We start from the raw sequence: 26,714 nt of genomic DNA, 5'->3' as shown, positions 1-26,714 counted from the left end.
CTTGGGCCTAGGCGATTCTCTTGCCTCAGCCTCCTGAGTAGCTGGGACTACAGGCGCCTGCCACAAGGCCCGGCTACTTTTTTTTTGTTGTTTGCAGTTTGGCTGGGGCCAGCGCCCCACTCATGGAGCCACAGGCACCGCCCAACATTTCTTTATAGAAAAATATGTTTTGAAATCCAGTCTTTTTTTTTTTTCTTAAAAGACAGTGTATAATTAAAGCATTTTAAGGGCATTTTAAATGTAAGTTTTGAATAGAGAATATATTCATAAAGTTCAAACATAAAACTACATGTACACACATACATACAGTGGGATGCAGTGCTCTCTCTCTCTCCTGGGCATCATCTGCTTACGCCTCAGCCATCCTTAGTTTCTGCATAACCTTCCAGAGTTTCTTTCTGCCAGAGTTTCTCTACCTTGGTCCTTCTGACATTTTGTATAGGTTCATTCTTTTTTGTAAGATGTTTAGCAGTTATCCTTGTTCTCTCTTCATTAGATGCCAGAAACCTCCCTGTCCCCCCAGTTATGATGACCAAAAACGTCTCCAGGCATTGCCCATATCCCGTGGAGAGACGTAACAATCTCTACTTAAGAGCCACTGCTTGCCACATATATGAGCAAATTCCCATGGTTGACATCCTCTTTACCCCCCTTCTTACACACTACCCACTCTACTATACTTGATTTTTTCACTTGATATTTTTTGGTAATCTTTCAGTAGTCTCACAGTGTTTCACTGTATGATAACTTAACCAGAGGCCAGTTGGTGGTCATTTAGGTTGTTTGCAGTCACTTGCTGTTACAGTCATGTCCTAATCTGTACTTGTATCTGATACATACATTAGTTCCCACCTGAGGAAGTATAGGCATAGACAGCTCCTAAGGAGAGAATTCATGCCCTTTTAATTTAGGTGTTGCTACTTGCTCTCTCCATTGCCACATCTATGGCTGCTATAACAAATTACCACCAAAGCAGTGGTTTATAACAAAACAAATTTATTATCTTATAGTTCTTGAGGTCAGAAGTACGAAATGGGTCTCCCTGCGCTAAAATCAAGGTGCTGGCAGGGCTTATTTCTATCTAAGGATAGGAATTCATCTTTTTGTCTTTTCCAGCTGCCAGAGGCTGCCCACATTCCTTGGCTTGTGGTTGCCTTCATCTTCAAAGGCAGCAGCAGTCACGTCGCTCCCACTCTGACTCTGAGCCTTCATCAGCACCTTTTTCCTTCTGCTTTCCTTGGCCACATTTAAAGTGTCCTTGTGATTGCTTTGAGCCCACCTGCGTTATCTAGGCTACTGTCTTCCTCTCAAGCCAGCCAATCAGCAGACTTCATTCTGTCTGCTGTCTTGATTTTCACAGGTTCTGGGGATTGAGGCAGAACATCAAAGGCCCATTATTCTCCTACCACCAGTTTATCCTCCCACCAGCAATGCATATGAGTGCCTCTTTCTCTATAGCCTCAGCAATGGAGTATGTTATCAACCTAGGATTTTTGCTAGTCTCATGGGTGAAAAATCATATTTCCATCTTGCTGTGTATGTGCATTTTTTAAGTAGTGAGTGAAGTAAGCATCTTACTATATGTAGGAGCCCTTTGTTTTTCTGAAGGCATTGAAAACACAAAGTGCTTACCCATAATTCTCTCACGGTGATCCAATAATATTTTATTTCTGAGTTATTTTCTAAATGTCATACAATTCTAATCTAAAATTTAAATTTTATTCTGCATTATTTTCAAATAAATTGTTTTCAACTGCAGTGTGACAGTCTATCCCTGGAACAGTACAGTGGTTGGCTTAACTAGTCCCCAGCCCTTAGACATTATGTCAATCTATAAACATACTTTGGGAGTGCAGCCCAGTTATAATGTGTGGGCTGCCTGTTTGCAAGCATGGATGTACTAAGTCCAACATTTTATGCACCTAACAGTGCTTTCAAATCCTTTGTCTTAAGATACCTGATTTCTTGCCTGGAGCTGTCTGTGATGATAAAAGACCTTTTGGACCAACAGCCTTTTTTTTCTGAGATTCCCTGACTCTCTTACTTGTATTACTCAGTCTCTCAGGCTTTTAAACTCAGGCTTGGTACCTGTTTATGCTGGTGGCCAAGTCTGTCCATTCTGTGTCTATGATAGCCATTGAATCCACACCTTTCTCTCCCTCTCCACTGCCTTTGTCTACACCAGACATTGTTGTGCCTCCCACTGCTCTCCCCCAGGTCTGTCTTCTCTATTCCATCCTCTGCAGCACTTCCAGGTCTTTCTGAAATGAATGGTTGTGCCCTCCCATCATGTATCCCCTATACAGAGCCTTTAGCGTGGCTGTCAGATCCCTCCCCACATCCACTCTTCTGCTTTCCTGCTGGCTTCCTAAACTCAATGCAAAATGATTTCATCCAGGCATTTTCTGTGTCTCTCTGAATTTAAAAAAAAATTTTTTATGGTTAGCTAACATTTATAGTGCATTTACCATGTGCCAAGAATATTGTGTCCATTTTGCAGAAGAGAATCTGACATTCAGCTTACAGAATGTGCCCATGACCATGTAACTGATCAGGGCAGACCTGGAGAGTCTAAGTGCAGAGTGCTCACCATAGCCGTATACAGGGAAGCCTCTTTTACCTTCAGTGAAGCCTCTTCGTCCTAGGTTAGCTTCTTCCAGGAAGCCTGCCGGGAGTCTCCCCTGTTCTCTGGGCCCTCAGGCACCAGAAAGCCCTCTGTAGTCGCACTTACTACACCACACTATAGCTGCCTTCCTCAGTTTTACCCAAACCTGGCTGCACATTAAATTCACCAGGGTGCTCTTCCAAATACAGATTCCTGAGTTTCTTTTCTGGAGATTGTGATTCTGAAGGTCTGGGCTGATGGGGGAGTGAGAGACAAGGACTCTGTGTGAGAAGAGGCTCCCCAGGGATTCTCTGGTGCAGTAGGTGTGAATGCTACTGCTATGTGTTTCATCTCTGCCCTCCACCTAGTGGAGGGGCCCTGGTGAGCCCCCGGGGTTCTTAGTGAGGTTTGTGACTGCAGCAGTGGTCTGCTTCGGAGTACCTCAAAGGCCTCTGATGACCAATTTTTGCCTTTAACCAAGTTTTGCAGGATGATCAAAGTCATCTCCTGATTCATTACAGCTATTTAACTTGTTAATTTTTTTTTTTTAGACAGAGTCTCACTTTGTTGCCCTTGGTAGAATGCTGTGACATCATAGCTCACAGCAACCTCAAACTCTTAGGCTCAAGTGATCCTGTTGCCTCAGCCTCCGAAGTAGCAGGTACTACGTACAGGTGCCCACCACAATGCCCAGCTACTTTTTTTTAGAGACAGGGTCTTGCTCTTGCTCAGGCTAGTCTTGAACTTTTAAGCTCAAGCAATCCAGCCACCTCAGCCTCCCACGGTGCTGGGATTACAGGCGTGAGCCACCACAGCAGGCTAACTTGTTAATTTTAAGGGGGCAAGAGACTGAATTAACCTAACCCCTGATTGTTAACTAATGACAGTTCAGCAGTTTTGGAGGACTTTCCTTCTTCTCTAAAATTAGGGATTATATCTCGGCACTTGTAGCTCAAGTGGAGAGGTGTAGCCTGTAGCTACATCAGAGCTGGCAGGTTCAAATCCAGTCTGGGCCTACCAAACAACGATAACAACTACAACCAAAAAATAGCTGGGTGTTGTGGCGGGTGCCTGTAGTCCCAGCTACTTGGTAGGCTGAAGCAAGAGAATCACTTTAGCCTAGGAGTTGGAGGTTGCTGTGAGCTGTGACACCACAACACTCTACCCAGGGTGACAGTTTGAGGTTCTGTCTCAAATAAATAAATAAATAAAAATAAAATTAGGGATTGTAAGTAGAGCTTGGATTTCTGGCCCAAGTGTCCTGACTTTGTCACTTTCAAATGGAGAGGCTTTGGACTGATGATATTCCTCTTTATTCCTCAGTTTACCTTACAGATGCGATTTTGGGAGCATTAGGATGATGTACTCTCTTATTTATGTCTACGAGAATCCTATGAGAGGATTAGGATTCACGCTCATCCTTTAGCTGAGCCTAGGCAGGGCCTGGGTGCTTTAAAATGTATTGTTCCTCTGTTGGTGATACCAACTGTACTCAAATTCTATCTCTGCCCATGTTGAGTGGTGCTCGAGCTTTTGCTGCCTAATCCATTTCAAAAGCTCAAGTTGAGGAAAAGTAAGTGAGGGAGACTTCCTGAAGGATGTGCGTGTCTGTCCCTCAGATCAGGACTGGCAGATGCCACTGTTGACACTTTCCAGGCCTGTGCTTGCCTTCCCTGAATCTGCATATGCCTCAGAATGCTTCTGAAACCATGCCCCTGGCAGGCACACAGTTGGTCTACGTGAGCATCTGTTTATCATCCCAGTTCTTTTTCCCGAGTTTATCACTGAATCATGCCAGGCCATCAGAGGCCCTGTGCCTTTGGTCTCCTGTGGATGTTTTATTATAGTATTAAAATTGATTACATTAATCCTTTTTCTATTCTTAAAATAAGATAGCCTTTATTGAGCAAGTCAAGTATCTTGCTACATGAATCAACTCATTCAATCAACATAAAACTTTAGGAAGTAGGTAATATTTTCTTCTTCGTTTCACAGATGAGCATTGAGGCACAGAGAAGTTAGGCAACTTGCCCAAGGCCACACAGCTAGTAAGTGGCAGAGAGTCACATTCACACTCAGGCAGGTGGCTCCAGAGCCTGTACTCCCAACCATGAATCTTCTGCAACTGATAGATTCCCTCTTGGGATTGGCAGTAAGGAAGTAACTCTCCAAACAAGCCAGTGACTTCTGTCTAAGGGGCAGGGTTGCATGGTGTTTACTTTGGCTCTGACTTTACCCTTGGCCTCTTTATCTTCCTTCTCTGTTCTTGATTACTCTGCCTGCCGAAAGGGGGCTGAACTGGATTCTCAGTTCATTCCCTCGAGTGGGGGGAATGTGGGCCAGCTCTTTAAACACAGATGTTAATTGCCAAACTTAATTGGTAATCAAAGCACCTGTTCAAAAAGCCCCTTGCATCCCTGTCTCCAGTAATTACCTATTAGAAACTTAGCATCCACAAAATTATTCCAGTCTCTGTTGAATTCCTTTATATTTTCAGCATAACTGAATGCTTTGTTGGGCTACCTGAGTTCAGAAAATATTCCAAATTTCAGAATTTTTGCTCTAATTTAGTACTTTTCTTCCACTGTAAAAATTGGGTATACCAAAAGAGGAGCTGAGATTTGGAGTTCTAGGTTCAAGTTTTGACTGACATGTGCAAATTGAGAGCCTTTGAGATAATTGCTTTTTTTTGAGACAGAGTCTCACTTTGTCGCCCTTGGTAGAGTATTGTGGCATCACATCTCACAGCAACCTCAAACTCCTGGGCTTAAGCGATTCTCTTGCCTCAGCCTTCCAAGTAGCTGGGACTACAGGCACCCGCTGCAATGCTTGGCTTTTTTTTTTTTTTTTTTCTCAAGAGAAGAGGTCTAGCTCTAGCTTAGGCTGGTCTCAAACCTGTGAGCTCAGGCAATCCACCCGTCTCAGCCTCCCAAGTGCTGGGATTACAGGTGTGAGGTACTGTGCCTAGCTGGATTAATTGCTTCTTAATCTTTGGTTTCCTCATCTGTGAAATGGGAATCAATGAGTTTATCTCAGGGCTTATTAAGATCAAATGAGATAAAAATGTTATAGCATCTTTTAATCTTTTAGGGATGACACTAGATTTTTATCTTAAGTTTGAGAACTGAATGGTATAATCTTTGTAAAGTCTCTGCTCCAACAAGGATGCATCAGTTCTTCCATCAGGAAAGCCTGTCTGTGGACCTTCCCATATGTGGTTATGCCATTTATGTATTCATTACTCGTGTTCCTTTGATGGAATTTACTGAACTCCAATATGGGTCAGCCACTGTGTATGGGCTGAGGGTACAAAAATGTGTGGAACCCCATCCTGTCCTTGGAGAGCCCACAGTAGAGTGGGAGATGGGCCCAGGTGCCACCAGAAGCAGGTGCTCAGGAGAGGGGAGCCCGGCCTTTCCTTGGAGGTGGTCTGGAAGCCACCAGAGGAGGTGAGACCTGAGCTGAATGCTCAGCTAGGACTGGGGTGTGCTGAGTACATGAGAATAGGACGGTGCTGTGGTTGGGGGGCCAGCATGGCAATAATGTGGGGAGTGGGAGGGGGCCGTAACCGGTGAGTGTGGCAGAAGGGCATGGTATGTGTGTGTGGGGGGGTGAGGTCAGTAGTGGGAAGCTGGGGAGTCAGGGTTTGGAAATATCATTTCGAGACGGTGTGGAGGATGGGCAGGAGGGAACCAGACTGGAGGTGGAGAGACAGGTTGGGGTATGGCTTTTGGCATTTGAGCTGATTTCAGTTTGATTTGGCCCCTCTCTGCTCTGGGAGAGGACACCCAGAAGCCCAGCCTCCTGCACCTGATGGAATTACTTCAGCAAGTTCTCACTCTGCAGGCTGAGGCCGCCCAGTGCTGTTAAGGTTCATGTCCCAGAAGGTATTTGTAAGCCCAGCTGGAGCCTCAGACCAGAGTTCAGCACTGGCCCTGCCTCTGCAGGAAGGGAGGAGGGAGGTCCTGGGTTTAGGTGAGGTACAAAACCTGCTCCTGGGAAGGAGAGCGGGGCAGGGAGAGACTCAGAAAACCGCCTCCCAGACGCAGACAACAACAGCGGCATTGCAGTCTTGTAAAACCTGGTGCAGGCAATCCCTCTTTTGTCATTGTTAGTCCAGGGTTGCTCCCAGCTCTCAGTCCACCAAAAACACCGCAAAACAGAAGGAAAAGATTTTGCTGGGAGGCGTTACCCATTTTCTGGTATCAGAGAGTTGGTAGGCATAACTTCATCAGGGAAGGTCCAGTGGGGGCTGCGTTCTCAGCTGCTTGCAGCAAACGTTCCTGCCAGCAGATGGCAGCAGGCCTCTGTGCCGAGGTGCCTGGCCCGTCTCTGCTGACCACAGCCCTGCCACACCTCTTGGCACAGGATGTGTGTGTTTGGCGCTGGGGAGGGTAGAAATGAATCAGACGTGGGCCCTGCCCATGTGGAAATCAGAGCACAGGCAGAGAAACGGATTCCCAGGATGTATAGCAGAATAAAATGAACTCAGATGTGAGAGGCAGAGTGGTAAGGTGGTAAAAGTTAGAGTGACAGGATTTAGACAGACTTGGCTCTGACCCTGACCCTACCCCTTACTGGCTGGGTTACCTTGGCACGTTGTGTCAGGTAGGTTGAGCAACAGTTATAATAGCAATCATTGATGTGGGCTCCCCTTGGTTGGCACCGATCCAGGTGCTTGTATACATCGACTCATTTCATCCTCAACAATCCTTGAAGTAGGTACCATTATATCCCATTTTACAGATCAGGAAAAGAAGGCACAAAGAAGCTGAAATTCCTTCTCAAGGTCCTGCAGCCAGTGGATGGGAGAGCTGGGTTTGAATCTAGGCAGGGTAATTATTCACCTTTGTGATGGGCATCTGCAGCCTAGCATAGCATCCAACCCCAGGATAAGGCCTCGTGTTATGAGCAGCTGCTTTGACTTAGTCATTACTGACCATGAGGATTGCACAGGCTGTCTCCTCATCAGTGCTCCATGTTTAGTGTCACTAATTCTCCATCTTCCTGGCAGATTTGGACACGTGAATGTGACACACCTCCTTGTGGATCATGGGGCTGATATCAATGCCCAGAACCGGCTAGGGGCCAGTGTGCTTACTGTGGCCTCCCGGGGTGGCCACCTGGGTGTGGTGAAGCTACTCCTGGAAGCTGGCGCCTTTGTGGACCATCCCAACCCCTCAGATGAGCTGCCAGGGGTGGGGGCCAGCAGGGATGAGCCTCTGGACATCACAGCACTGATGGCTGCCATCCAGCATGGGCATGAGGCTGTGGTGCGTCTGCTGATGGAGTGGGGTGCGGACCCCAACTATGCAGCCCGGACTGTGAGCTGGAGCCCACTGATGCTGGCTGCACTCACTGGGAGACTCGGTATGTCCCAGTTGCTGGTAGAGAAAGGAGCCAATCCTGACCACCTCAATGTGCTGGAGAAGACCGCCTTCGAGATCGCGCTTGACCACAAGCGCAGGGACCTTGTAGACTACCTGGACCCACTGACCACCGTCAGGCCCAAAACAGGTCAGGCTGCATCCCCTAGCCCCCATGGCTTCCGAGAGGACCCCAAATTGTGTTTACATGGCTGAAACTGAGGATTGTCCAATGGGAAGGGCAGGTGGAAATCAGAGTCCAGCCCCATAGACTGTGAGGTGTAGGATGTTGTGTACTTAAGAATCAGATGGGAGTCTGCTCCATGCAATTTCCTGGCCCACGCTCCAGGGAGTCTGATGTGGGAGCTCTGGGGAAGAACCTGGAAACTTACATGGCAAGGCCACTCTCCCTGGCAGGATCATTCTGATGCTGGTGGTTCTAGCATCCTTCTAAAACAAGGGTCAGTAATCCTTTTCTGTAAAGGGCCATATGTATAGTCTCTGTTGAAACTACAGCACTCAGTTCTCTAGAGTGAAGGCAGCCCTGCATAATACGAGTTTGTAAATGAGTGGGTGTGCTATGTTCCAATAAATTATAATTACAAAAACAGGCAGCAGGGCAGACTTGACCTTTGTGCTGTAGTTTGCCAACCCTCATTCTAGAACAGTGTGCCTAACCTCTTCTGCCAACGATTGATCCCCAAAGACGAATTCACATTTTAAAAAAAAGTAGTGAAAATTAGCCCACTTGTAAGTTTCATCATTATAAAAACAGCTATTGGTATGTCTTATACATTTTTTTTCTTTTTGCTGTGCTTCTGGAATTTAAAGCATTGTCTAAACAATCTTTATCAAATTTGCCACAGGACATACTGCATTTCAAAACCACTAGTTCACTGAGCAGTAGGACCACAACACACAGCCTTGCTACCCTTGATCTGTAATGGGTCTGATTTCAGCATCAGGACTGAGATAGCCTGACATGTGGCAGCAGGCCGCAGTGTAAGCATCTAGAGCTGAAAGGTAAAAAATCGAAGACAGTGTGTTCAGACAAATTGGCTAAAAAGACCTGAAAGTGTAAGTTTGATATCTGAAGAATATACAGTATTCCCATCAGTAAAAAGATGGTAAAAATTTGGTATAACGCATATTAGAAATGTACTATCCAATCAGACCAAGGCTAAAATAAACATGTTTTATAAGCCTGGTCAGGTGTGGTGGCTTATGCCTGTAATCCTAGCACTTTGGGAGGCTGAGGTGGGAGAGTCGCTTGAGGCCGGGAGTTTGAGAGCAGCCTAGGCAACATAGTGAGACTCCCCATCTTTACAAAAAAATAACAGTTAGCCATGGGTGGCGGTACGTGCCTGAGGTCCCAGGTTCTTGGGAGGCTGAGGTGAGAGGCTGCCCAGGAATTGGAGGCTGTAGTGAGTTGTGATCATGCTACTGCACTCTAGCCCAGGCAACAGAGCAAGACCCTATCTCAAAAGAAAAAAAAAAATAGCCTTTAGTGACAAAAATGAAGAGGCTACCCAAACAGAAAAGAAAAAGAGCATCAACCTAAAAGGAAGCTAAGACAAAATTAATGTAAATAGACAGTGTATTTGGGCCAACATTAAAGATTGCGACCCAAGAGCATAGATTGAATTTGCTCTGAATGTGCACTCTGATTAGCAGCTGTTAAAAGTGAATGTTTAAAGGGAAAAAAGGGGTATAGAGTGCGGGCTGATGCGGAGTTGTTTGTCAGGAATTCTCATTGGTTTACAGAAATAACACTGACTAGTGATTGGCTAATCTTGTTAAGCTATTGGCTGTACACTGTTAAGCTGTAGTGTCAGGTGCGGCATTATTAGGTTAATTTATAGCTACTTGCAGCCATAGCAAGCAGTCGAGAGATGAATACATAGCTCAAAAGGGAGTAGGATATGATTGCTATCTCATTTTAATATCTCTCTGGGCCTAATAATTTATAAGGGCTCACATTCCTCAGATAAAAGTTCTTTTCTCAGAAGTGAAGTGTAGGAAGACCTGTCTGAAGTCAAGAGACCTCCCAACCTTATATAGATTGGGAAACTGAGGCCCAGAGAAGGGGCAAAACTGGTTACAGCCATTGGAAGCTACATGGGTGACACCCAGGAGGCCGGGATCCCATGGGAAGAGCACCTCTCGAAGTGACTGCCCAGCTGCAGCACTTGCAGGGCCCCAGGACCCAGGCCAGCCAATGACTCTTATGGGCCTGGGTCTTGTCTATGAGATGCAGTGGCTGTTAGCAGAAGACACCGTCCTCTAGTGTGTGAGGCACTTAGCCCAGTGCTAGGGTACAGCAGAGTTTTATGTCCTAAGCAGGGGGTGCAGTTTGAAATGAGGGCTCCAGTCTCCAGGAACAGGGCTTTTTTTCTTGATGCAGGGCTATTGCGTTCCTTTAAAGTGGTGGTTCTCAACCTTCCTAATGCCGTAATGTATTTTCGTTGTTAAAAAAGGGTTGCAACCCACAGGCTGAGAACCGCTGCTTTAAAGGTTTTGGTTGGCGCATTTTTGTGGCTGCAGTGGGAAGGGATCTTTGTTCAATCTTCAGGCACCCTCCTAGGGACTCTCTGAGAGAGGGTGTTCACCCATTTTGCAGATGAGGGAGCTCAGGCTCAGAAGTGGACAGTCTAGAACGTGGGCTCCACCTGTGACCACCACTCAATGCATCCCGCACTGTGCGTGCTTCTTGCTCACCTCTCCCTTGGCCCCCAAGTCTTTACTGAGTGCCAGGTGTGGGCTTAGCTCCCGACAAGCTTAGGCCTTGTTTCAGGGATCGTCCCAGCACCCTAGTATTGTGATGTCCTCATTTCCCCAAGACATGGAGGTGCAGACACATTGGTGCTCATGGCCAAGGTCAGTGTTACGTGGCTCAGAGGTACCTGGAATCAGTTGTCTGAGTTCACTAAGCTGCCATCTCCTTGTCTACAAATGGGTGGTGGGAGCAGTAGCTGCCCGCAGGACCACTGTGGGCACTGTGTGAGATCACCCCAGCTCAGAGGGAGTGCGTGAGAAATGCTGCTGCCTGTTATTGTAATTGTTGACGGGATCAGAACTTGTGTCTTCCAGCAGGATTGGGTCTTGGTCCTCACAGAATAGACCCTCTTTGAGGCTCACTTCTGTGACTGGGTGGTCTTGGGCATGTCAGCTGTTCCTTCAGGACTTCAGTGTCCCTTTTCATCATAGTCACAATGTAGATTCATTTAAGGGTTTGGGAGGGATAGTAAGGTTGTGCCTATAAAATGTTTATCCCAGTGCCTGCCACATAGACAACATCCAGTAAATGGAAATCATTATATTTTTATTGATCACTCAGTTATGTTACAAATAGTTACTTGGTGCCTACTGTGTACTAGCCGCCATTCTAGGCACCTGGGATATATCTGTGAGGACATCAGACCCTAATCCCTGCCCTTGAGGGCCTTGGCCTCTATAGGGGGACATAGGCAATAAACAGGAAAGAAACACACTAAATAAATTATATAGTAAGTGTTAAGTGCCATGGGGTTATAAATAAGTAAAAGCAAGAGGGAGGTAAAGGGATTAGGTGTGGCAGAGTTCGGGTGATGCAGAAACCCCCATGAGAAGGTGGAGTTGCAGCTGACTTGCAGGAGCTGAGGTGTTTGGGGGCCCCATGGGCTCCCTGGGAGGAGCCCCGGGTAGCACAGCAGCAAGGATGAAGGCTGTGAAGGATGAAGTAATGACAAAGATTATTAATAAATAACAATAACAGTCCCTCATTCTTCCTGTGAGATGTTGAGAAATCCACACCCCCCTCCACACATAAACCAGGGCCTTGGAGGTGCCTGGTCCCTCCCTTGCATTAGCAGCAGAACAAGGTATTCTTGTTGCTGTAACTGTCATTGTGCCAACTCTGTACTCACCACTGTGGTTGTGGTGTGGAGGTCAGAGTAGGTTTCTTCTCCTTTGGATGGGGCGGGGGCCCTGGGGCTGCTCTGATAATAGGTGAAAGCCAGAGTGAGGAAGGGTCCAGCCTAGGATCACTTGGTACTAGGGCCCAGCTGCCCTAGCCTGCCCTAGCCTGGTGGGTCAGGCTGCTGGTGATCGACTTGTATCGGATGGTTGCTTAGATGTCAACATAAGACCAGATGATACTCTTTTTTTGCCTAAGTGTCTTGGCCTAAGAAGACCCTGGCCCACAGCAAATTTGACTCTTAAATGTTTAAATGAACATGATATGTTATTTTAAACTACTGGAGGACAGTGGCTCATAGCTCACTGTAACCTCTAACTCCTGGGCTCAAATGATCCTTCTACCACAGCTTCCAGAGTAGCTGATATTATAGGCACACATCACCATGCCCGTGCCTTGGCTAATTTTTTAATTTTTTGTAGAGATGGGGTCTCACAGTGTTGCCCAGGCTCTTCTTAAACTCCTGGCCTCAAGAGATTCTCCTACCTCAGCCGCCCAGAGTGCTGGGATCATAGGAGTGAGCCACTGTGCCTGGCCCACAACCATTTCTTAATACTGTTTCACAGGCAGAATGAGACGCTTGGTTCCAGGGCAGTATTTGTATTTCTCATTAAGAGTTCTGGAATTAAGTAGCTAACGTTGCTGGGGTGGCTGCTGGTAACTGGTAAAGGAAAGAATTGCTCTTTGGGTTTTTGGTTGTTGTTGTTTTGTTTTTGAGACAGTCTCACTCTGTCCCCCTGCCTAGAGTGTTCTGGTGTCATACTCACAGCAACCTCAAATTCCTGGGCTTGAGAGGTCCTCCTGCCTCAGCCTCCCAAGTAGCTGGGACTACAGGCACCTGCCACCATGCCTGGCTAGTGTTTTCTATTTTTGGTAGAGACATGGTCTCGCTCTTGCTCAGGCTGGTCTCAAACTCCTGAACTCAAGCAATTTATCCGCTTCGGCTTCTCAGAGTGCTAGAATTATAGGCATGAGCCACCAGGCCCAGCCAAGAATTGTCTTTGGATGGAGTCTTAACATTTATGAAGCATTTTTCTACTTTTCTGTATGCATATTATCATTTGATTCCTGCAGCAGCCAAGTGAGGTGGATGTCGTTCCTACATTAGTGGTAAGGAGACAGTTCTCTCTAGAAGTGTACGCTGAAGTTCACATGCACCACCTCTGCACGCAGGGCTCCTTGCCCTGGATGTAGCTCCCTCCCATTGCCCAAGAGGGCTGATCTGGACTAAAGTCAGCCCAGAGTCACAGGTACTCTCTGGCAGCTGCTCTTCCAGTCTTTGAGGTCAGGTAAAGGCTGTAGGAAGCTCTGAATTCACCCCCCACCAGCAGACTGGCCATGAAGATGTCTGCTCTCTCATGGGAGGATACCTGTGGGCCTAGGCTTGAAGGAAGGTGTAGGATGAGCACTGAGAGATGGGGAGGCACCAGGTTGGTGTGGCAAGGCTCTGGTGCATGGATAGACCTGGGGGTCCTGCCCAGCTCAGCTATGCAGGGAGGCCAGGGAGTCCTGCCCAGCTCAGCTATACAGGGAGGCCAAAGGGTCCTGCCCAGCTCAGCCATGTAGGGAAGCCTGGGGGTCCTGCCCATTAGCCATGCACAGAGGCCTAGGGGTCCTGCCCAGCTTAGCCATGTGGGGAGGCCTCCAGGTCCAACCAAGAGTTAGGCTAGGGGGCTAGCTTGAACACATCAGGTGGACAGCTGTGTCTGCAGGTCTGGGGCAGGGGCATGTTTATTGGGGAAGGAATGTAAACATTAATCTTGGCTCTTCTGCTGGCTGTGTCTGTGATCTTTGAGTTCAGTTGCTCAGTATTTCAGGAGTCTTCTGCTTTAGAATTATGGTTGTACATTAGCTTTTAGAGGAAAAAAGTATTGTTTCTTTTTAAAATTTCTGTAAGACTCCAGATTTTTCCAAGACCATACTTTTCAGTATAAGTAAGAAAGGACACCCCAAAGTTTGGAATACCGAAAAATGAGGGCTTTATGTGTCTGGGATCAGGGCAGTGGTCTGCTGCTTATTTGTGTTTTGCTGGCAAAATGACCTCCCAAGATCTGTATCCGAGGCATTTTGACATTGTTTGGTAATAAACCTTCCAGAAGGGCTGCTGGATTTGCCTGTTACATAGATCTCCAATTAGATAGCTTTTGAGAAGTAGATGCCTTTTAAAGCTGGGCTATGTTGTTACACCCCTGTGACTTTGCTGTTATATTAAACCTTTCTGTGGTTAACTTTTAAAATCTTTGTTTACCCAGATGAGGAGAAAAGGCGACCTGATATTTTCCATGCATTGAAAATGGGTAAGCGCTTGAGAAAATCTTTTTGGATATTCACGAATTCAGGCCCACATTCTCCCAACCTAATATTTGCAGTCCTTTTCAAGGCCACCCAGAGTATGTGGGAAAGAAACAGGCATTTTGGAGGGCCACTATTTACTACTGAACTCTGCACACAGGGTTCAGACTGTCCTCCCAAGCCCCTCCCTACCTCCAGCCAATTGCTATGGCTGTGGCTGCACTCTAACTTTCCCTACCTCTGAACTACCTCTCTGCTCACCCACCCACTCCAGACTCTTTGTGACAAATAGACCCCGCCTCCAAGAGGCCCTCCTTGATCCTTAGCCCCCAGTGAGACCTGAACTCTCCTGCGTGCTTACTCCCCTTATCTGTCTCCTTCTATTAAGATACTAACAACACTTCTGTCTTTTAGTAAACACTTGTACCCATTAAGTGCTTGTCTCCGCCCCTCCACCCTGAGGGATTTGAGAGTGGGAGCTGTCTCTGACTCAGCTCAGTAGTCCCTGCGATGGCCAGCAGCCTATTGCAGAGGTAGGGTCAGTGAATGTTTGTTACGTGAGCCAACTGGATAAAAAAAGCCTGTGGTGCTAGCCCCGTGGATCACCTGGACTCCTAATTATGTTGGCAGGAAACTTCCAGCTGGTCAAAGAGATTGCTGACGAAGACCCCAACCACGTGAACCTGGTCAACGGGGACGGCGCGACCCCCCTGATGCTGGCAGCCGTCATGGGGCAGCTGCCGCTGGTGCAGCTGCTGGTGGAGAGGCACGCTGATGTTGACAAACAGGACAGTGTTCATGGCTGGACAGCCCTCATGCAGGCCACCTATCACGGGTCAGTGCCAGCTCCACCCCTCAGCGATGAGGCTAAACCAGTGCTCTGGTCTAGGGTGGCTTCCTGACCTGATGGGCTTTTGTGATCCTGAGATGCTACATAGAAAGCGCAGGGCTGTGGGGACTTGGGAACATGCACAAAAGATGAAAGTAAAGTGGGCTCATTTCCTCCTGCACCTCTGTGCCCAGATTTCCTCTTGCCCCATTATAGAATTTCACCAGTGCCTGTGAAAAAACATGCAGTGGGAACATTTTATGCAGAAGGATAAGTTTCCTAGGTCGGTTTCAGTTAAGCAGAGTGATGAATTCATTTGGCGTTTTCACACTGAGATATAGGGACCTCCTTAGGTGGCCCCTGTGTGAAATGGGCTGTAGGCTTCCCAAGAGGTGAGATGCTTCCCCACCCTCTTCTTTCGAATAGGTTTCAGCACTTCCTAGGTGCTTTTGAGTCCCTTCTCACCTGGTCATCGCAGCAGGTGGGGTTTTCACTCTCCTGCAGGCCTCCTCTTGAGGTGGGCCTCTTGTAGGTCCCGGGGGTCTGACCCCTTTGTCCTCTTTCAAGTGATCACATCACTTCCTGCAGGCTCTGAAGCAGTTGGTTCTCTTACTTCTGGAGCCTCAAGCTTCCATATTATGCATCGTGTTGTGCACAGAGCTTTCCCGGGGGAAGCCCTGCTTTAAAGCGGCAGTGGTGGGGTCTGAGATGGAGTGAAGGGGTGTGATGGCCACGTGTATTTTTGGGAAGAGCCCTCGGTTTTCATTTTGTCTGTGGGAAGAACATTAATACTTTGATTTAAATCACGTTTGCTTCTGACCTGCCCAAGCCCTTAGGAGTGTCGGAGTGTGAGTCTGTTTGCAGTTTTCCACGCCCCTCTTAAATGCTCAGAGACTGAGCAAGTGCTATAGTTGCTGTCAGTTATGTTTCCCCAGGAGCAAAGCTCTGCTTTTGCTTTTAGGGAGTGTAACTCTGGCATTTCTTTTCTCTCTAGGAATAAGGAAATTGTCAAGTACCTGCTAAATCAGGGGGCTGATGTCACGCTTCGTGCTAAAAATGGGTACACGGCCTTTGATCTAGTGATGCTGCTGAACGATCCTGGTGGGTGATTCCAACAAAAGGGTTGTAAATCTACCCAGACTTAGGCCAAGGGTCAGGATAATCACCTCCTCCATGAACCATGTTTTAAGTACTTGCTTAGTCATAGGGGAAAGCTAGTCTCAGGTGTCAAAGAGCTCATCATGTGACCTTAGGCAAGCCCCTGCCCTCCCTGTGAGGTGCTGGGCCTAGACCAGGCTGTTTGTCAGGCTTCCTCCAGCACCAGCCTTCTGGGAGGCAACATGAGGGGAGACATACAAGCCACGTGTCTGGCTTTGCTGTCCACACAAATCCTAGAATGGTGTCTGCTTTGTAGTGGGAAACTCTGAAGGACTCAGGGGGAAATATATGGGCCTTGACAAGCAGAACGGGAGATGCAGCAGTGAGCCCCCTTGGCTTAATTGTGTAGGTGGAGGCTGCAGGGTCAAAGGTGCTGTGTAGGGGCTATGGCCATTACTTAGCCCCACCTCTCTTGGTCCCTGGCTGGCACTTGCTGTTTCCCTTTGGATTAGCAGGCTCTTTTCTGGGACTTGAGTTCTAAGGCTGATAGGGTTCATCTTGGGTCCTCTACTCATGGCCATTACTTAGCCCCACCTCTCTTGGTCCCTGGCTGGCACTTGCTGTTTCCCTTTGGATGTGACAGGCTCTTTTCTGGGACTTGAGTTCTAAGGCTGATAGGGTTCATCTTGGGTCCTCTACTCATGGCCCAAGAGGCATATTTTCAGGTAAAATGCTGCCTTTTGTGTCCATAGACACGGAACTTGTTCGACTGCTGGCATCTGTCTGCATGCAGGTGAATAAGGACAAAGGCCGGCCCAGCCACCAGGCGCCTCCACCCCCTGCGAAGGTCCGACAGCCCTGGAGCATCCCAGTGCTGCCCGATGACAAGGGCGGGCTGAAGGTTTGCCTTTCCTGTTTCAGAGGGGTTCTGAGGGCCAGGGGGATAGGCAACCTGCTGCTCCTTCTCACCCAAGCTGGTTGAGGCTAGGGGCCTGGCAGGGGTGGGGTATGAGCTGGAGAGAGCAATAGGAGATGATGGGGACAAGGCAGCAGTGGCTGCTGGGTAAAATGTGGGTCCATGTTGCCGATCTTTAATTTTTTATTTTTCAGGAAAATCTAGAAATCTAGAAATTTCTAGAAAGTGTAGAAATCTAGATTTTGGTCTAGAATCTCTATTTATAAGTGTAGGTTAGGGAATTAAAAAAACCTGCGTGCTAGATTACTGAGCTGGCCAAAACAAACACTTCTCTTCCTGGGGAATCTGTTTACAGCCTCTGCTTTCCTGTATGCAGAGTATTTGCTGACCATGCCACTCTAGGGTCTCCCTGAAGTCCACAGACTCCGCCAACTTCCTGGGAACACCCAAAGCAAGCTCTAGTTGCTGATTCTAACTGCAAGCTGAACTTTCTGTTTGGATTTTCATCTTCACTTCCTGCTCTGCTCTATTTGTTTGAAGTCAAACTTACTTGATGCACAAGAAAATAAAACAAGAGACTGGCCTTGTCTGCTGACCTCGCCACTGTGCACCTTCTCAGAACTGCAGGCCTGGCGTTCCTCTCGTGGCTGCTGCTCTCTCAAGCTTCTGGATCCTTTCCCACAGTGTGTTCACGCAGATCCCTTCATTCTGCTCTCCTTCCTGCAGCCCTTGTGGACTCCTCTTGTGGCTATGCAGTAATCTCTGAGCAGTCATGGGTTATAAGGACCTCTTAGGGGCAGCCCCTGTCCTCTCTTGGTAGGGAGGATCAGCTACAAGAGGGGATGGTACCTCGGTGTGGACACCAGGCACCTTTCATGCTGTCACTGGAATGGAGGAAGGAAGTTATACATTGGTGGGTGTTGAGGAGTTTGAAGCTTCCTCTGTCCATCTGTCTGTCCGTGTCTCACTGTAAGACCTTGAACAAGTCAGCACTCGTGGCTGGGTCTGTTTCTTTTCTTTTTTTGTTTTGTTTTATGAGACAGAGTTGCACTTTAAGTGCCGTGGCATTACAGCTCACAGCAACCTCCAACTCCTGGGCTCAAGCGAGTCTCCTGCCTCCCAAGTAGCTGGGACCACAGGCGCCCACCACAACGCCCGCCTATTTTTTGGTTGCAGCTGTCATTATTGTTTGGCGGGTCCGGGCTGGGTATTCGAACCCGCCACCTTAGGTGTATGTGGCTGGCGCCCTAGCCGGTTGAGCCATAGGCGCCGAGCCGCTGGGTCTGTTTCTTAATCTGTGCCGTGAGGAGAACAATTAGAGGAGTGACAGCAAATAGGATTCAGTGCCACCTCCTGCCTATTGGAAATGACTGTCAGAGGGCTGGGTCAGGAAGGATTTAGTGAGCACTGTGCTGGCGCTATGGTCTGTTGGCAATCCCTGCTTGGGCCCAGATGAGGGGAGGGTAGGCAAGTGTTAAGTGTGGGGCCAGGGAAGTCCTGGAGCATGACCTCCGCTCTGTGTCCCCTTGGCAGTCCTGGTGGAATCGAATGTCCAATCGGTTCCGGAAGCTCAGACTGATGCAGACATTGCCCCGAGGGCTGTCCAGCAACCAGCCTTTGCCTTTCTCTGATGAACCTGACCCAGCTCTGGACTCTACCATGAGGGCGGCCCCCCAGGACAAGACAAGCCGCTCTGGGCTCCCTGATGCAGCCTCCATGATCAAAGACAAGGGTAAGAAAGGCTGCTTGTGCGGTGGAATTTCCAGAATAGTGTGCTCCTGCACCCTCTGCCCTTTATCCTACCTCCTGGGCTGATGTCATGGTGAGATGATGTTGGATTGTGACACTGAAGCAGAGTGGCCGGTCTGGTGGAGAAGAGATGTAGGCAGGGACACAATTATGCCGAGTGTGATGGAATGGGGAGCCTCTGGCCAGGGACGAGGGCCTGTGGTTCCTATGCCACACTCCCTGCCAAGGGACCCAGGCCAGCCAGTGCCTCTCTGTTGTACATCAGATGTAATTGATCTGTGGCACTGAAGGCTCTTAAAAGCAGAATGAGTTCCCTGGGGGTGGGAGGGCTAGGTACTGCATTCCCCATTACTAGGGGTATTTAACAGATTGGATAGCTTTGCCAGTTTGCTGAAGGAGATTCCTATACTGATTGGAAAATTGATTAGATCAGATCCCTCCTACCAGTCAGATTGCCCACATCCGGAGGAGCTCCTCTGGCACCACTGTCTGAGACAGACTATCGAGCTGGGTGCTCCACTGTCTGACCCAGGTCAGCAGTGGTTTTATGGAAAGGCTGAAAACATGCTTTGAGATACCTTTTAAATGATTTCTTTCTATTAAAATATTGAATACCAATTATTATTAAATATTTAATCACCCGGGAGAGTTGGTTTTCCAGGATGGAGGCTGCCCCAGTCACTTACCCTCACTCATTTTTCACATCAGGGGCCAGGATGGGGGGGTGATCACTTCAGGAAAATTCTGTTTGTCCCTCAGGTCCTGGGAGCACAAGAGGAGAAAAGGAAGATGTGTTATTGACAACGATGGTGAGTGTGGGGCTTTTCTAAGAGCATCTTAGGTCTCTGCCATTCATGACTTGATTGATTCATGAGAAGAGATGTGGGTGTTTGTCTGTCTTTGTGGTGGCCACAGGAGTTGATGCTCAAATGTGTTTAACAGTGGGTTCAGCTCTGACACCGAGGCCTCAGAGCAGCCAGTCCTAAAACCCCAAACTGTGGGTACAGCTGTGCTGGTGCATGGCACCTGGGTGCCAGCCCTGGTCCTAATCTCAGGGAGGAATTGATGAGCAGCATGGGAAATAGAGACTCACCCTTTGGATTCTGGAGAGCCAGGAGTAGACGAATCAGAGATGAGGGTTTATTTCCAGTCTGGGAGAGGTCTGTTTCCTCATCTGTAAACTACGTATGTATCAGGGTTAAGTTCAGCTATGAGTAACAGAAAGTCCCCAAATAACATGGCATAAATGAGATAGTAACTTCTCTCACGTAAATAAAATTTTAGTATGAGCACAAGCTACCTTGTACTTGTTGTTCTCCCCATATATGGCTTCTAGCCCTCAGAAAAGAAGAGGGGGGAAAGGTAGCTTTGAGCTTAAAGACGTTTCCTGAGAATTGCCATGTATTACTTCTACTTATACCAGAACAGGCAGAATCAGTCACATGGCTACATCTTGCTGCACAGGAATCTAGAAAACAAAGTTCCAGGTGATCCTGTGCCCATCCAAAGACCAGAGGGTCATTTCTAAGGAGGGTGTGGAAGGTAGATATTGAAGGACAGTTGGCAGGCTGATTTGGGGAATGAGATTCTTCACAGTAGCAGTTCTCAACCTGTAGGTCACGACCCACAGGAACTGTATTAAAGGGCCGTGGCATTGGGAAGGTTGAAAACCATTGCTTCATAGTTACAGCTTTTAAATGAGATCGTTCCCAGGAAGTTCTTAGCATGCCTGCCTCAAAATAAGCTGTTATGTGACCTGGCCTCACAGTCCTCACCTCTGAAATGAGAACCCGATTGGTGGTTAAAGGTGGACGTGAGGCCCTTTAGTGCAAAGACCCTAATACTGACCAGCAGAGGGCAGTATTGGAGAGCACAAGGGAGCCCAGGGCTCCTGGAAGCTGGAGCTCCAGAGGCTGGAGCTGCATAGCCCAGCACCAAGTCCTGACAGACCTGTCCCTGCTGTACCCTGCCATGCCAACAGGTGTAAACTGACGGCTTTGACACTAACTGTGAGAACTTGTGCAGCCCAAAATTTGATGGTGTTCTTAAACAGCAATAATTATTTTCAGTACAAAGACAGAAATGCTATTATAGAAATGTTAGAAGATGCAGTAAAATATAAAGAAGGAAAGTAAATTCACCCTTGACCTCACTCCCAGGGATAATCATGGTTGGCATTTTGTGGCCTATATCTTTTTCCTAAGCAATTTTTAGCATCTCTGTATATGATATCAGGTTATAATAGTAGTAAATACTATACCCAGTGGTTTTGAACCTTTTTTTTTTATATATCATAGCATGCTTGAATCTGTAGTTAAACTTTTGAAGCCCACTTAAATTATGTTGATTAAAAAAAAAAGAGTATACTTACTGTGCTTTGAACTTCTTTCAAAAATAATTTAATGATTTTTAATAATTTTCTAAGATCATCTCATAGCACACCAGTGTGCCATAGCACACCTGTTGAAAAATCACTGCTCTAGCCTGTACTAAGTGCTAGCCACTATTCTCAGCACTTTACATATATTAACTCATTGCAGTGTTTAGACTCTCACCCCAGGGAGTGAAAATGCCCATCCGAGCTAGGTTTGCAGCTGTGACTCAGTCCAGCCCCTCACTTGCTGGATAAGATTGTGGTGGTCCAGGAGGGACAGCACTTGTCTTGAAAGACTAGAGCCCAGGAGGCCCACCTTCCTGCCCTGGGGGCCCTTGCCCTGACTGCTCATACCCTGTAGAGGGCTCCAGGGCACCATCTACCCCACAGATGGACGTGTGCAGCCATCGGAGCGGAGATACCCACCCGCCCAGCGGGTTTAGCTGTGGGATGCCCGTCCCCACAAAGCACCATCTGGCACTGAGTTCACAGTCTTTTCTTAATTAAGGTGAGCATGGACTGTGTGAATGCTTTTCTTTGATGATACAGCAGTCTTCTCTGTAGATTTTATACTGACCCTCAAATCACATTTTCAAAATTTAAAATTAGATAACAGCTGGAACTATCAGTTGAAACTGTCAGTTGGAGGTGTGGCTACAGTGGACTGGGACATCGGGGGCTGGAGAGGGAGGCATTTGGGTCTAGCTCTCCTCCTTGCCCCTCTTCCTGCAGCCCCAGGCCACTCTCACTGGTCTCCTGGTAGCTCTGCAACCCCATCCTGTTCCTCTCAGCTCCAGGCCTCTTCCCTCACTTCGGAAAGCCTGCTCCCCGTCCTCACTCCCCGTCCTCACTGGGCCACTTCTGGCTGAGCTTGGCCCCTTCCCTGCCCCGCTCCCCCCCCCCCCCAATGCCCTCCTCTGTGCTCTCCCAGCTTTCCCACCTCACCTTGACCTAGTGACACACAGCCTCACCTGCTCTGCTCGTCTCTCCTCCCTCCTGTTCTGGTCTTGCTGCTCTGACAGATCCAACAGGAGCAGAGTTTAAGCAAAGCAGATGTGGCATTGCTCAGTTGCTGGCAGGAGACTGAGGACACCCGGGCTCCTGGCTTGGAGGGAGGGTGGTGGTGCCCTGCTCTGAGAAGCAGGAAGACCCTTGTGGAGTCTTTCCCCAGAGCTAGGAGCCCTCCTGATCTTGTCTAACCCCCAGCCTGTCTTTTTCAGCTTCGAAACGGAGCCCCTTTCACCAGACTCCCGAGTGACAAGCTGAAGGCAGTCATCCCCCCCTTCTTGCCCCCTTCCAGTTTTGAGCTGTGGAGCTCTGATCGGTCCCACACCTGCCACAATGGGAAGGCAGATGCCATGAAGACTGTACTGCCCCAGAGAGCTAGCAGGGGCCACCCAGGGGGCAGCGGGAGCACCGACTCCGTAAGTGGTCCACTGATGTCTTTTCATACATCACTCACTGCTCTCAGAGACTGCGGAGTGTTTCAGGCAGAGGGACTGCAGACTTGCTAATCCAGAGGGGTGGCGGCTTTTTTTTCCTTTGGGATGAGTGATATTCTTTGTCTATGAAGTCCTAAAAAGTAACTCAACAATGTTGGGATGGGAGGAACATCTGTCCTCTCTGTGGAACCCGAGCTCCAAGGAACCCAGTTTGAAGACTTAATCTAGCTAATCCAACCTTCTCTTTAGTAGATGAGGAAACTGAGACCTGGGGGGAGGGGTGAGTAATTTGCTGATGATCACCAGGCAGGCAGGGGTGAGCCAGGGACCAGAAATCATGTTCTTGGCTTTTAATCTAGGACCAAGAGCAAACACTAGGAGGCAACTGGGTACACAACCAGTATTTTCTTGCATGTACAGGGAGTGTGACTTCTGTCCTTCTGACCACAGAGGCTTCTGACCTGTGGCCTTGGTTTGTCTCTGTGTGTGGAGGTGGCCTTGTCAGCCGGCAGGCTCGCCCTGCAGGTGCAGCGCTATCTGCACTGTAGACGCAGCGATGAGCACACCAGAGGCCTTGTACTGAGTGATGGAGAGACTCAGGGCTTGTCTGTGGTGGCAGTGGGGGGCAGGGTGGGCTGAGTCTGCACTCGCTCTGCTGCCTTGGGGCTACTGTCATAATATCAAATCATAGTGGGACACCCAGAGCCTGGCATTGGAGACGTTCTCCGAACAAGCAGGCCGGGTTTGTGTTTAATCCACTATTCTTGGTCAGATAGGAATGTGGGCAGCATCACCGAATCATCTCTGAGACTTCTGCCACGGCTTGGGAATTTAACCCCAGAGCGATAGAACATCGCCACCGGCTTTGTTCACTTTGCGAACACTCGCTAAATCCCACCTTCGTGTGGTCCCATCAGCCGACCCTGCCCAGGAGGCACCGTGGCAAAGACAGGCATGAGCATGAGGCAGAGAGCTATGTAAGGAGTGTCCTGGGAGCTGCAGAGAGTTGATTGTGTGTGGTGGTGCAGTCAGGGGAGGCCTCCAAGAAGAGGTGAAATCTGAGCTGGGATTCGCAGCCTGTGGAAGAGCTTTTTCCCCAGGGCAGGGTAAGCAGTGGTGTCCCAGGCAGAGCGAGAGAGGGTGTGTGTGCAAGGCCTTTGCTGGTTGGCTCTGTCTTGCACACTCAGCAGACAGACCTGGGGATCTGCCACTCTTCCTCTCAGAGGTTCTGAGGGGGGTTTGTTGAGCAAACCTTTGCTTTAGTTTCCCAGGGCTGGTGTAACACATCACCACAGAACGGGTGGCTTAAAACAACAGAAATCTATTCTCTAACAGTTCTGAAGGCCAGAAGTCTGAAATCAAGGTGTTAGGAGAGCCATCCGCTCTAGAGAACCCAGGGGAGGGTCTGTTTCTTGCCTCTGTGGCTGTGTCACTCCCATCTCTGCTTCCACGGTCACACTGCCTCTTTTGTTGAAATTCCCTCTGCTGTCCTCTAAAGATGTGTGTGATTGCCTTTAAGGCCCATCTGGGTTATCCAAAATAAGCTCCTCCTCTCTAAATTCTTACTGTAAGCACATCTTGGGCAAACACACATAATGGTCACTCTCTTGCCTTATGAGGTGGTATTTTATAAGTTCTGGGATTAGGACGTAGATATATCTTTTGCAGGGCCACCATTCAGCTTGCTATAATGTTTGGTCATACCACCCCATGCGTTCATTGTGCTGAGGCCAGAGCAGGGGACTGAGGATACATAGCAGAGAACAAAGTCCCCGTGGAGATGACAGTCCTCAGGGGAATCAGAACATATGGTGACCCACGTTATAGTCCACTCGCAAGTTGTGACAAGGGTGGAGATGTGAAGGAATAGGCTGCTGGGAGGCAGCCTGCCCTAGACTGCAGAGGCCTCAGAATGGAGGCCTAAAGGATGAGGAGCCTCTGGGGGGAGCTGGAGAAGCCATCCATCCTAAGGCACCAAAAGGATGGGCATGTCAGGAAACCCAAAGGAGGTTAGTGTGACTGGGGCGGGGTGGCGAGGTCGAGTGGGAGGACCGTCTAGAGCCAGAGCTGCTGGGGAAATTTGCAGAGGATGGAGAAGACGACGCAGCCAGGCACAGGGACCGGTGGGCAGCATTGTGGAAGCAGGCTCGGGGTTTGGGGTGTGGTCACTAGGCCTGGCTGCGCTGAGCAGGCTGGACTTTGTCCTGGATGTGGTAAGGCCTCTGCGGTTTGTCAGTGAATGACACAGTATCTTTTCTGGAAGGCAGTGGCTCTGAGTGAGACTGACAGCAGGGTGACCCCTGGGAAATGATGTGGGGTGGGGGAGGTTAGCAGATAACAGGACCCCTGTGCCTCAGGGGCCTCCTGTTGGCACACTTCAGCCAGGGACACACCAGGAGAGCGCAGGGCCCTCCTCACTGCTGGGCATCCCACTAGGAGCGCGGGGTCCCCCTGCCAACTACCAAATCCACCTTATTCTTGCAGGCACCTGTCAGGCCTGTGAAGTTTCCAAGTCTTTCCAGAAGCCCAGCCTCTCCCACCAGTTCTGGAAATGTGAACCACTCTCCTCATTCCTCCAGCAGTTCCAGTGGAGTAGGGGGCCTGAGCAGGCATGGTGGGGAGCTGCACAGCCGCTCAGGTGAGTAATGGGACTGTTGGGTGGTAGGATAACCCCTTAGGCAGTAAGGGACTGCTGGGTGGTAGGACAACCCCTGAGTTGCCCCATTTCAGTCTACAAATGGTCCTAGAAATGAAGGCACACAGGGAGAAGTGGCTAAGGGACTTTATAATGAATTCACCATTCAGAGTTTATTTCGTACATTTTCTTGAAGATGAAGGTGGATGGAGAGGAAGGAAATAAAGTCCACAATGCTTTTTAAAAAATTTTACAAGAAATTAAGAAAAACACATGCTGTTTCCATGGTATTTAAAAGTCCTGAAGGGGGCTGGGTGCAGTGGCTCATGCCTGTAATCCTAATACTCTGGGAGGCAGAGGCAGGTGGATCACCTGAGCTCAGGAGTTCAAGAGACCAGGCTGAGCAAGAGTGAGACCCGTCTCTACCAAAAAAATGGAAAAACTAGCCAGCATTGTGGTGTGTACCTATAATCCCAGCTACTTGGGAGGCTGAGGCAAGAGAATGGCTTAAACCCAAGAGTTTGAGGTTGCTGTGGGCTGTGATGCCACAGCACTCTAGCCAGGGCACCAGAGTGAGACTCTGTCTCAAAAAATAAATAAGTAAACAAAATAAAATTCCTGAAGGAGTGTGATAACTCACACTTATAATCCCAGCTGTTTGGAAGGCTGAGGCAGGAGTGTTCCTGACTTGAGGTCAGGAGTTTGAGACCAGCCTGAGCACCATCTTTTTTTTTTAATTGAAATAAATTAAACAGATGAGAAAACTGAAGCTCAGAGTAGGGCAGGAGATTTGCTTAGAGTCACACAGCAAGGTGGTGGCAATTAGGTCTTAAACCAGAGTTCCCCACGGTTATTTTGAGCTTGTAGCATACTTTCTTGTCCTCCCCAAGGTCATCCAGAATTGACCCATGCCAGGTTTTCAAGAAGGCCACCCTGTTTGATGTAGCAAAAGCTTTAAGACCAGGCAAACCAAAAGACTAAAAATATAATCTCATCCATTGAGGATCAGCATTAATATTGTTGGTATGTTTTTTGCAAAACATTTTTATGCATTTATAAATTTTATAAAAAGGAGTCATAATTTATTGAGTACTTAGTAAATGCCAAGTACAGGGCCAAGCCCTTTAAATGAGCTATCTTGTTCAGTCCCATGATAGCCTGTGAGGTTATCATCTTTGTTTTACAGACTGGGGTGGGTGGGTAAGGATGGGGGACGACCAGAACTCAGGGCAGTTAAATAACTTACCCAAGGTCACACAGCTGTTGAGTAGCAGACCCCAGACTAGAGTCCAGACAGCCTGATTTCAGAGCCTTGCTAAACATAAACTGCTTTGTACCTTGCTTTTTACTTTTCTCACACATTGCTAGATTACAAGCGCCTTTGTATGTCACTGTGCATCCACGGCCTCTTTTTAATAACCAAACAGTATTCCATTTATATGAGACTTCACTA

General features: G+C 48.3%; 1 protein-coding gene across 1 annotated transcript in view; it reads left to right on the top strand.

The window, feature by feature from the left end:
* Positions 1-26,714, top strand: part of ANKS6 (ankyrin repeat and sterile alpha motif domain containing 6) — a gene marked incomplete at its 5' end in the record, with an annotated part of 61,299 nt that overhangs the window by 3,005 nt on the left and 31,580 nt on the right. Inside the window, 9 exons of the mRNA XM_023510545.1 lie at positions 7,620-8,122; positions 14,179-14,223; positions 14,849-15,053; positions 16,042-16,148; positions 16,898-17,046; positions 18,595-18,793; positions 19,570-19,619; positions 22,405-22,608; positions 25,111-25,264. Of these exons, the coding sequence (XP_023366313.1) occupies positions 7,620-8,122; positions 14,179-14,223; positions 14,849-15,053; positions 16,042-16,148; positions 16,898-17,046; positions 18,595-18,793; positions 19,570-19,619; positions 22,405-22,608; positions 25,111-25,264 (1,616 nt within the window). The remainder of the gene's footprint in view (positions 1-7,619; positions 8,123-14,178; positions 14,224-14,848; positions 15,054-16,041; positions 16,149-16,897; positions 17,047-18,594; positions 18,794-19,569; positions 19,620-22,404; positions 22,609-25,110; positions 25,265-26,714) is intronic.

The sequence above is a fragment of the Otolemur garnettii genome, unplaced genomic scaffold (genome assembly GCF_000181295.1).
Source record: "Otolemur garnettii isolate 467f Iridium unplaced genomic scaffold, OtoGar3 scaffold00014, whole genome shotgun sequence".
NCBI lineage: Eukaryota > Metazoa > Chordata > Mammalia > Primates > Galagidae > Otolemur > Otolemur garnettii.
The sequence above is the reverse complement of the archived record's forward strand: the minus strand, read 5'-3'. Positions and strand labels throughout refer to the sequence as shown.